Below are 12529 nucleotides of genomic sequence, written 5' to 3'. Positions count from 1 at the left end.
ACCATCTTGTGGGAGAGCAGCTCAATAGTGCTTGAGTGCTTGTGCTGATAAAACATGGCATTTTCTGGTATTGCTCGTGGCTTATTTCAAACGTACATTGTCGTTTCTTTCTCCTACATTCATGATGGCTTTGCCTACTGCACAGAGAAACTGTGGATTGTAAGCTCAACATTGCCTACACACGCCCCTACAGGTAACACAACTGGGCAAATAATATCATTTGATATCAAATAAATGCAGTTACATGTATTAATAATACAGTATGTTCATATGCAAATATATACAAAAAGTATTCAACACTGTGATGCGCGTTCCCCCTTCTCGGTGCCACTGCTGCAATCACTTGTATATTTGTGTAGGTACACTTGAAACAATACTTAGTAATGGGTTCCATAAATGAACAACCAGACTTCTAAACCAAAAATAAAGTTGAGCTGCTGAAATCTGGAAATCCAAAATACAAAACGCAGAAGTTGAGAGCTTTTAAGAACTACAGGGTACTGTATAGCAATGCCGTCTTCAGTTATATTTTAAATGAGTATGTAATTGTTTGTATTTTTCTTTGACAAAAATATCTTTATCGTGCCATTAAATTAAAATTACCCCTGGATCTTTTCTAAATCTACACACACATTCTATTTGCATCCATATTTTGCACCCCTCTTAATATCCCAGAAATTATGTTCGGTCATCCAGTTGTATACTTTAATCATGTAGTTACCTGAAGTAGTACTGGTGGCATGACTGGAGGGTACAGGAGCTGTGGCCTCTGGCAGTTGTGTGGGTAGTGTCCCTGTTTCTGCATAGTGACGATTCAATTGCAAGGCACCTGCAATAGAAAACCATAAATATTAATTTATCTACAGCTGCATGAATTATACATTTCATAGTATATTATGTGTGTGTAATTACCTAAATGTAGTTACAGGATGATAGCTCTGCTTATGGTGTCCAATCTTTCCAGTACTCTTATCTTTGAAACTACTCATGATTTTAGCCTTTGCCACCTTCTCAATTAACTTGTTCCATCTACAACTCTGTTTGCAAAAGTGAACTTTCTGATGTTATTTTGGCAGATTTGTTTCCTTAGTTTGAACCTAAGTACTCTTGTTCTTGAAGTTGCAGGCTTCAAGAATTCTGCTTTGTCAATTTGGTTTATTCTTGTTACTAGTTTGTATGTAGTGATCATATCACTTCTTTTTCTTCTATCTTCCAGCTTTTGCAAATATAAGCTCTCTCCTCATGTGCACGTGCACGTGTGTGGTTTTTGTGTGTATGTAGAAAAATTAATATGAATATTATGAAAACAAAATTAAAGTTTTATTTAAAAAATAATAATTAATAAAATAAAGATTACTTACAGGGTGAAACTCCTTTTGGTAAGAGCTTATCTTGTTTATTTGTGACTGGCAGTTCTGTTTAAGAAACATGTATTATTAGTCAACTCACAAAGCAAGGTATCACCATACCCAGCCACCAGACACAAAAGGCACCTCAGTGAAGCCATACCATATATACATTTACTTAATTATCAAGTCAATATTTAATTAAATCTAATGCAATAATTTCTCATAACTTTAAGTTTTCAAATAAAGCTAACATCATTTAAGCCACCTTAAACAGTGCAAAGAGGAATTTATATAGTTTGGGGGCCTTTATGCAATATGAATGATGAACTCTGAAACCACGTTAGGCAATAATGCTTTGTCTGGCCACGTTGCCGACCCACACCTCTTGGTCCGAGAGAGAACAGTATTAGTGCACTATGGTGCCTCATTTTCTACCAAGTTACTAAGTAACTGATACAAAAATCTATTTTCAATTTTAAAATTTGATCCTGCTATACTCTTCCTATATGCTTATAAGATTGACTGGAATGCTTCAATTACATTAAATCTCTGTAGTGAGGATACCATCATGTCCAATGCTTGGGCATGGCGTTAAGATAATAAATGATGGTTGAGCTCCACTTCCAGCCTTCTGAAAACATTAAGAGAAATCAATACAAAATATCCCTATCCAGTATCCATACATTCATTCAGTCTTTCAATCAACATTCATCAATCATTCGCTCCCTCAAAGACAATCTTTCACACTTGACATTTGCATCTAGCACAATATACTAACAAAACGATGTTGGCAGTGATGGTAAATGTTGCACCAGAAGCATCAACTCTTCACAATCTGCTGCAAGACAATCACTTATTCATCATGGCTTTGTAAAAAATTATGTCAAAGATTCATCTTAACATGCTTGGATGTGCATGCCACTCAAAAGGCAATAGAAAATAAACATCTTGCAAATGCTTCATAAAATCAAATATGAAGCCAATCCAATAAAGAGGAATATTTATTGCAAGACTTAAAAATAGACATAATACTTTCTTTCAGGAAACAAAATAACCCTTTATATAGTGATAAGCTATAACTTATCTAAGCTGAAGAAAACAATAGTGAATATGAGAGATGACTATGAATGGTGCCCAAGTGACAGGACCACTGACGCTGACAGCCACATAATAATAAATGTTGGACAATTTAATACAAACAAAGTCTCCTTAAGGTTACCTTGAGATAATTTCGGGGCTTAGCGTCCCCGCGGCCCGGTTCTTGACCAGGCCTCGACTGCAGTTACTATTTCCTATTTTGTTGTTAACAATTACTTATGAAAAATGAACAAGTTAATGAATGATATAACTGTAAAAAGCATTGTGGCAAAGATATTCTCATATAAACATATGCAATATGTGTCATGAATGAACAAATGAATGCAAGGTGTGACAAAAATATAAAATAGGCATTTTCCTCAATTCACTTTAATCCAGTATAAATGAAGATGCAGAGGTACGTTATGGAATCTAATAGATTAAATTTAGTATTTTATTCCTAATTAGCAATGGGGGAAATGAATGTATCAAGACTTTCACTGTTCAAATACTTTAGATCTACAGTGTTCACCATCACTAATTTTTGTATGTGATCTTTGTCTCCATTTATTCTTCCAAGTTTGTACACTATCTTTCACTGTAACAAGTCATCTCAAATCTTCTTTTGAATTATAGTAAAAACATACTATTACAAATTAACTATTTGTTAATGTACTGCTTTTCACAATGCATCTCAAGCCAGCGGACAAGACATGCTTGGGTAATGTTTAATTAAATCTCAAATTAGCATTTTCAATGTTGTTGCATCAATGTCATTTAACCATATTTGCACAGGGGGAGGGGTGGGAGGGAGGGGGAAAGCTTCAACCAACCCTTACTTTGATAAAATTTTGACAATTTATTTAAATTTCTTCAGTTACTAGGGTCTACACATTTTGTTGAACTTTTTTGCTCAGTTAAATTTTGATGCAACAGGTTTTTTGTATTCTTCACTAAAAGCCAACATTATGTAATGGTTTCGATGAACTTAAGCTAAAATATTCCACTAATTTCTAATAGTGTGACATTTTCTTTAAAACACATTTCTAAAATATGCCATTTAAATATTATTTATATGACGCAAAATTATTTGACCATACTCAATCTGCATCACCCGCACCAATCCTGCACAGTTTGTGTGTAGTGTTCACATAGTACAGTACCCGGCCTGGTGTGAACTCTCAACACCTAACAAAACCTCTCCGGTTGAAATACTCTTCAAATCAAACCTCCATCTAAGATGTTGTCATTAAATAAATCACCATCAATAATTTTGTCCCAGTTTGATAAAAATCCATTCAATTATTTCAGTAATAGCCACCAAACCCACTGTTCATTAACTTGACCAGTAGCCACCTAACTTTGGATCATTAACTTTATCAGTAGCCTTATAAATCACTGTTCATTAACTTCGTCTTAAAAACCAACCACCTCATTACCATCCAAGACATGTCTAATAACTATGCTATGTTCACTTTCATGCTTCTTGCTTTGTAACATCACCTCAACTGCTCTCATCCAATAATGTTCCCACTCTCATATAATGCTCCCTTCTTTCTATAATGATCCCTTTTTTCTATAATGATCCCTTTTTTCTATAATGCTCCCATCCTCCTATAATGCTCTTTTACTTCCATAATTCTCCCAACCTCCATCTCTCCTATAATGTTCCATTCTTTCTATAATGCTCTCTAAGTTCTTTCCACCTATAATGCTCCTGTCCAATGATGCTTCCACCCTTCTATAATGTCCCCCCCTCCCTCCAATAATGCTCGCTCCCTCCAATAATGTTCCCTCCCTCCAATAAAGCTCCCTCCCTCCAATAAAGCTCCCTTCATCCTATAATACTCCCTCCCTAAGACTATTCACAATTCTTACTTCTGTTGCCTCATCTCAACATTTGAACATACATCATCTACCCCCCTCTTCCCATTTAATATACCTGTAATATTCACAAAGGTCTCCTCCCACTTATGTTTCACAACCTCCTCCTTCCCATATTGCTTTCTCTTTTCTGGAAGTAGACAAAAGATAGCAGACAAAACAAGAATATGGAAAGGTATATTGCAAAATGGCAACATGAAAGAAATGAAGAAAAGATATACAAAGAAGCAAAAAGTGTTAAAACCAATATAGAAAAAAACATGAGAGAGAGAGAGAGACAGAGAGAGAGAGAGAGAGAGAGAGAGAGAGAGAGAGAGAGAGAGAGAGAGAGAGAGAGAGAGAGAGAGAGAGAGAGAGAGAGAGAGAGAGAGAGAGAGAGAGAGAGAAAGAGAGAGAAAGAGAGAGAAAGAGAGAGAAAGAGAGAGAAAGAGAGAGAAAGAAAAAGAGAGAGAGATAAAGAGAAAGAGAAAGAGAGAGAGAGAGATAAAGAGAAAGAGAGAGAGAGAGAATATGAATGAAGGAATGAATGAATATGAGGGAAAGATGTATCAGAGACCGTCTATCGCTACATATCAACAATCCCCTCCCTCCCACCATACAAGGATAAACAACAAGACACCAATCTTGAAAGTTTCTCAACAATTGATGGCTGTCAGCGCAGTGAATGTATTATTGAGGGCGTGTGTGTGTGCGTGCAAGAGCCAGCCAGTCATGGTGGTTAGGCCCACAGAATGCATTGGTGCTTCTGGAGTATGGGAAACTTATCATTTCGTATTATGATGGGCTCATTAATCTTCATGCCATATAGTTGTTCATATGTACTGTAAAACCTTGCACATTTTCGGTATTTTCTTTTAAAAATTAACTAAATTCCCCCACATAATAAAAAGCTATATAATATAGATTAGTGCATTTACAACCTCACAAAAGAGTTAAATAAATAATTACAAAATAAAAATAATAATTTTAAGTTTTATCCTAATACAGTTTAAATAAAAAATATAGGTTTCCATTTTATATTATTGACTGAAAAATGCACAAAGCTTTCACTGGATTCAATTACTTTAAAAGTTTCTCTTCCTCAGTACTTGAAAGGTTGAACTTTAAAACTTCCTTCACCTCACAGAAGCTCTTAGCATTTAGCATCATTTACTTGCCCCCAACTACTCATCTCCTGCACACAACGCAGGATTGCACGTGCAGAATTTCTTAGCATCTCCAGAACTGGTCAATTGATATTCTAGTGTTGCAGAGCCTTAAACAACAACAAAAGTATCTGCCAAGAAATTCTACACATGTCTGACCAACATACATGTGAGGGAATGCCATCAATGCAAAATAAGATGTAATGACAATACTAACAAAATTATAGTTACATCTAAAAAAAAAAAAAAAATGAACTGAAAAGTTTGAAAAAGTACAATATAAAATAACATTCATAAGGAAAATTAAAAAGGAATATTATGTAGCAGACTATCTATAGAGTAAATATATGAACAGAAAATGTAAGGTACAGGCAGCATAATGCTTACTAACTCAACATAAAAGACTAAACATACATACGGCAGCTGAAGAGAGAGGGGGGCTATTTGATTTAATTTTCTTTAGTTGATATTTACTATCGTGAGTTATGAAAAGTAATAACTGAAGGAAACATAAAATGCTGTCTAAATATTAATTATGTTGAAGTACAGTACTATGAATTGTGAAGACAACTGACCCTACATATGATATAGAAATAAAATTCAGGAGAAATATAGTGTATGGTACAGTACCATAAGAATAAAAAAAAAAAGGGAATGTCAATGTGAAGTAATTTTGGAAGCAGTATATGTAAATGAGGCATACTTAAGTCTTGGCTGAGTATGATATCATGTGTAGTACTACATATGAATGTTATGCCACAAAGTGACAGGCTGATGTGTGGTGAAGCAAGAAATGGTTGGTGAGGGGTGAGGATGATAGAGCAGCAAGCGAGCGACACCACCTGCTGGGTAGGTCCCTGGCACTTACGGGACCACGGCTGCGATGCTGCCACGAGTGCGCTGCCACACCACGCCAATCTCAGACAAGAGAGTGATCGGCGACACCTATGTAACTAACAGAGAGGCACCGCATTTTGGGGGTTTATTGATGGGAGGCATTAAGCGTCCCGGGCTTCCTAAATCTTGCACATGCACAATGGCAATGGCATGAGAATGGTACAAGGGAGACCTGGGATGGCCAGCCTGATAATGGCACAACCCAGATCTCCAACCACAGAATAGGGCAACCACCCTCATAAAATGATTGAGAAAGCCCACATGATCAAGATCTTAGGCAACACATGCTTATTCAAAGTACGAAAGATATTTTAAATTATTTCAAATCTTTCTAATTAAATGAATATCCAAATGCTGTACTGTACTGCTTAATATACGAGAAGTGACTGCATGTGTTAGCCCCATCTGGTGAGGATGCAGCCTGATGTGGCCTGCATACACACCAGGATATGAGAGGGGGATGTTAGTGGCCCCGCCCCCGCCCCAACTACTCGCCCTCCAGAGCCTCCCAACTAACTCTCCAGCAGCAGCAGCATGGCCAATAATGTAGCACTCTCAGTAACCTAAGAAGGGCAGACTATACAACTTTGATGCCAGTTAATGGTTGGCTATGAAGTTTTAAAACATTAATAACAAATGAACTCAGGTAAGAGGTCTTAGTACTGTATGATAAAAGGGGGAGGGGTCATCTAATGAAGTTCCAGGTCATGGCAACTGGTAAAAAAACAAATAAAAATGCGGATGTTTGGAACTGACGGTAGAACTGGAATCAAGGTTGTCACATGTAAGTTGGCACAATGATGCACTATGGACTAGCAGTCTGCCCTTACAAAAGGGTGTATCTGGACTATGACGCCCAAGCGAGCACAGACTGGGCGCCACAGGACCAAAAACACCTGCTGCCTTCTCTACTGACATGAAGTTGCAGTATTGTGCCCTGAGTCCTCCCAACCCAAATTCTCTTAACAGTGTCCCATGGTAAGGCTCTGGAGGAGAACAGAAGAGACTAAACATGTGCTGGTGATTAATGAAGCTGGCCTACCTGCCTGATGCTGCTCACATAAATGCTATTATCAAGTAAATTACAACCTTAAATTTCCTCTTAAAAATGTGAGGCATTGTATTGATTTTAAATTTGCTAAATTACACTTTAATTAAAATCAAGCAGGTAATCAAGGAGAGAGAAGGCATTTTTCTGTAACTTGACATTTACTGTTTACTCTACAATATTTTTAAAATAATGCAAATAATTAAATAATCTTCAAAGTTGTTGCTCTTCAATATGGAGAATAAGGATTTTTTAATAATTTATGACAAGCTATTGGGCTGAATACCAAACAAAAGGTGGGGAATGACAGGTAAAGGTTTACATGGGACAATACACAAATGAAGAGCTTTATTAGATGGCTGCACAAAATATTCAAACATCTGCTGGTAATCTTTTCAAGGTATGTATCAGCATGATGACAATCCTCTCCCTTCCCTTGAATGGGCCAGCACGTATGAATTTAAGCAAGACACAATGACAGTCGCCATGGCTGTCACACTACTTACCTCTCTTGATCACCAGTGGTACATATGTCAGGCTGTGGCACTCGGAGGTTTTGCCACCGGATGACACCATCACGTCCACCATCACTTCCTCGGTTATTGACTGATCGTAATACTCGGGAACTGTCACAATTAAGTGAATCTGAAGTAAAAACACAATATCAAGTTCTTTTAAATTCACTCCAAAAAATTCATCAAAGGAATTTTGCATTTAGGCCTTCTAGAGTATTGCACAAGAATAAATCATAATTTCTAATGGCATTAGAAAGGGTATTGTCACTATTATACAGCTACACATTATATCTGACAGAATCAGGGCCAAGAGCTGTCAGTTACGAGGACATTTCGGTTATGTTGAGTGTTTTCTCTCCCACCTGTTATAAGAAACAAAAATTAGATTGTAGAGTTTATTAAACACTCATTTCTGAGCAGTCTTTCTCTGAGCCAAGACCTGGGCCAACTCAGTGCACCATATTCTCATCAGGCTCCGTGGAACAGCTGCCCCACAGTGACAAGTAAATTTCAAAAAGGTCTTGCCACCTAGCTGGAAAGGGAAGACAAGGGAAAATTCAATCCATCACCAAAATGATTACTATCACACCAAAGAGCAGAGATCAAAACTGAACACTCCTTTAAGAAATTACACATAACAAAAAGAATGTAAGTTAAAAATGTATAAACTACAAGCCTGCTAATAAATAACTATTCCATCTGCCAATAGATGGCAGCATTACCACAACTACAGGGTCGAAGAAGTAAGCTACCCGTATTTGTTAGCCCGCTCTCCTCAAGCTGTGGTGGTTAATTCAGTCAAGTTGCGTGGTTGTTCTCATCTTCGTACAGTGTATTTGCATGCCCTTGTTTAATGCAATCTGCTTCAGCTTTGTTTTGTGGTTATCTTCCCTGGCACTGACTTAAAGAAACCAAAGCCTTTAGAGTTATCTTCTTGACAATTGTCTGGTTTAGCCATCAGTGGGGTCTGGCTTCTCTTGAACTAGGCTCTCACCTTGGCTATGCCTTATTGGGACTCACTCTGGCCTAGGTCTTTGTTTAGTACTTTATTTACATTCATACTCAAAGCAGTTCATGGAAATCCCTGTCAGGCTCTACCATAGTGGCACCTCTATAGTAAGCCATTTTACTAGAGGTTGTAAAGTGCCTAGTTTTGTTTTTATTTAGGTTGTGACTGCCCTCACTCATCAGAATCATTTCTTGAATTGTGTTGAGTTAACACATACCAAATACATGCTTCTTGCATCTTAGTTATCACTTTGGGCTTTGACTTAAGGCTTGCAGATGCAGTTCCAATGCAATTGGGTTTTTCCTATACCAAGACACTGATGATTGAGGTCCTCTTGTGTGTGAGCCTGATTCTCCTGTGTAGTTAACCAGTGCTTCCCTAGAATACCTTTTATCATAAAAGTGCATGTTCGTTTTTATTAAAAATGTTTTTTTGGCGGTGTGCCTTGGAAGGCTTTCTCTTGTTTGATGAGGCTCATAATTGCTCAGGATCTGGTGTATTAGCAATGAGCTGGGTAGATTCATGGCTATAGCTTATTAAAAAAAAGAAGGCAACTTACTCAAAGATAGATAGATAGATAGATAGATAGATATATATATATATATATATATATATATATATATATATATATATATATATATATATATTATATATATATATATATATATATATATATATATATATATATATATATATATATATATATATATATATATATATATATATATATATATATATATATATATATATATATATATATATATATATATATTCATATTCTATTTCTTTAAATTTCTTTAATTCATACTCAATGCCAGTAAAAAGATACATGATTATAATTTCAGCTAAATTATCAGCAATTTACTTTAAATTATTTTCAAATACTCAATTTAAAATATCACATACAGTAACTACTTAAAATTACTTTTATTGGTTACATTTATTTTAATAAAATCAATTATAGCTCAAAAGTAGAGATCACATAGCAGTAAACGCTATTGTGGACGAATCAGCATATTAGTTAAGCTAAACAAGTTTAAGACTGGACAAAATATAGTGGAGGAACCCAGTCATGAACACTTTACCTCTAGACAAGTTGTTTATATGAGACATTTAACTATACTACATTAGATTTACAAGCATTAAAACTTTGATAGATAGTACATGAAACTTACAGGCTGAAGTGTCTCCTTGTCTGGTGAGACTTTCTCCTCCCATATTGGCTGTGATTTTGTGCCACTTTGCTGGAAGATGACCACTGTGTCCTTCAGGAAGTTTTTACCAAAGATGAACATTTCAGTCCCTCCAGCTACAGAACACTTGTTCAAAGATTTGCGACATATCTCTGGCACCCCAGGTGGCTGAGCTTTGGGCAAAACAAATAAAATTTTATATAAAATATTTCAAACCCTGATATACAGTATTACACTAAATTTGTATTTACAAATAATAATACCTAAAAATTAAGTACACATATGTTTTTATTGTAACCAAATGAGAGAAACCCCTTCGCTAGCATACCTCAGGATATGGTGTCATGAGTACAGATGGTAAAAATACCCTTAAATGTAATAAGTACAGTACAGTATATAAAATTCAATGCATTTATGCTGGTGTGAAGACACAGACCACTGTAACAGATACGCACAGGCAGATGTGATGCTTACCTAGCAGTGTCTAGAGAGTGCTCTAGCTCTTTGGGAATGACCTTATAGCTATTTGAACCTTATACTTTATCAAATTTCTTCTTCCTACAGTGCAATCCACTTACTGTCCACCCACACAGAGTTCATGTATTTCTTGACACTTCCCCAAATCTTTTTCATTTCTAGTTTCAACCCCTGGCTTCAAAAGATGATCACATGTGTAGTATGTGGCTATCAGATGATAAAATGAACGTTAATGTTTAGGTAAAGTTTTAAGATAAAAGATCGCAATTCGGTAATTTAAGAACATAGCATGATTAAAAATGAAGTCTTGATTACTTACTACAGGCAATAGGTTGTGAGACAACCTGCAGGGTCTCTTGAGCACCATTTTTAAGAGTGACAAAAGTGCGGAACACCAACCGACACTTTGTGCTCTTCTTGCGGCCTCGTGACACTGCAGCCTTAAACCGGTGCTCCACATCGACATTGCGCTCTTTCAAAATGCCTACACAGTCACAACTGTTCATATGAGAAATAAACTAGGTTACATATCATATTATAAATTCATAATCCAGAGTTATTTATACTTTAGTATTCACATGATTCCCTCTGTTTATATCAATGTTACTACCTATACATATAAAGGGCTTCACAAATTACTTGCTCATAAACATTCATATATTAAGCACCATGATACAAAATGCATTTTCAACATACCTTTTTTTATATTCTATACTATAAATGAATAATACTATATTCTATACTATAAAATTCATTTACAAATATTTTGACACCCAATTTATAGTATAACCCCAAAAATGTGCTGGAAAACATTAAACGATTATAAAAAGTGTATGTGCTGCTGAGAAAGGCCCTGAAATGTTTACAATGAGGAGTGCGGTATCATGTCAGAACACAAGTGTTAAAATACCTCTCCAAAGCAATACTTGTTCAGATTAATTGCTACTTGGTTACCTGCCTCCAGGCTACAAACCAATATAGCCATTGCAACTCTACTACCAACCACAATCTGAACATATTAAATTCCCTCTTGGAGATAATTTCAGAATTATTGTAACAAATTAAAAATGCAGAATAATAGATGAAACTATAAATATCAAAATATATGTCACAATTTGCTAAAATAAAAGAAAAATTTTATACCTCATGGTCATATTTGTTTCAGGGTCAAGAGAAGCTTCAATCAGGGCAGTGCCATCAAGTCTCCGTTCTTTACATGGTGTTGAGTTTTTGCCACTGACACGACAGACCTGGTAGAACATGTGTGGCCCCATTTTGCCGGAGTCAGAGCCAACAAACACTTGTAGTACTGTAGCTTTGTTATATCCAATCAACTGAAAAGTAAATCCCTTATCAGTATTCCACTTTAAGTCAAAGGTAGTCTTTACATTATCTTACGAACATTAAAGGTTTGCACCCTCAGTTCTACAAAGTATTCCTGTACTTGCCGAAGCACGTTGATATGATATCTAAAACCATCATGGACTAACAAAAGAAAAGTAAGCAAACTTATTATTACAGGAGCTACATATTGTGCAGGCATCTGCTCTGAAAATTCAAAATTTGTTTACGCAATAATGTGCTTCTTTGTACCATACAATACAGCAATCATTTACATATAAGGGAAACAAAGAAGTGACAATAAACAACAGTAGAAATGAAAGACATTTAAAAACATTGCAAACTTGCCCTGCATGCTGCTCAGAGGCAAAATAAGTGGCATCTCGTTCTAAAAATATGTTAAGTGTATAAAATGCAGAAATACACATTTTACTATTTTCATTTAAAAAATGCAATACTGTAATTGTCAAAAATTTGCATAATCAAATAATAGTCAGATGCAAATGGAATTCAGCTGTAGTAGATGGGGTCAGGTACGAATTTGTCAACTGAATCTGTTCTATTGGGAGTACACAGTACACTGGTATTCCCATA

At 35.9% G+C, this 12529-nt stretch overlaps 1 protein-coding gene across 6 annotated transcripts in view; it reads right to left on the bottom strand.

Moving 5' to 3' along the window:
- The window catches only part of LOC123762079 (nuclear factor of activated T-cells 5), a 76508-nt gene that overhangs the window by 6162 nt on the left and 57817 nt on the right, over positions 1-12529 (bottom strand). For all 6 annotated transcript variants that reach the window (XM_045748362.2, XM_045748360.2, XM_069335886.1 and 3 more), the window contains 6 exons: positions 11738-11928; positions 10914-11092; positions 10100-10290; positions 7907-8045; positions 1362-1415; positions 722-829 (listed from right to left, as the gene is read on the bottom strand). In XM_045748362.2, coding sequence (XP_045604318.1) covers positions 722-829; positions 1362-1415; positions 7907-8045; positions 10100-10290; positions 10914-11092; positions 11738-11928 — 862 coding nt within the window. The remainder of the gene's footprint in view (positions 1-721; positions 830-1361; positions 1416-7906; positions 8046-10099; positions 10291-10913; positions 11093-11737; positions 11929-12529) is intronic.

This window comes from Procambarus clarkii, chromosome 34 (assembly GCF_040958095.1).
Source record: "Procambarus clarkii isolate CNS0578487 chromosome 34, FALCON_Pclarkii_2.0, whole genome shotgun sequence".
Classification (NCBI taxonomy): domain Eukaryota; kingdom Metazoa; phylum Arthropoda; class Malacostraca; order Decapoda; family Cambaridae; genus Procambarus; species Procambarus clarkii.
This window is presented reverse-complemented; position numbering and strand designations above follow the sequence as displayed.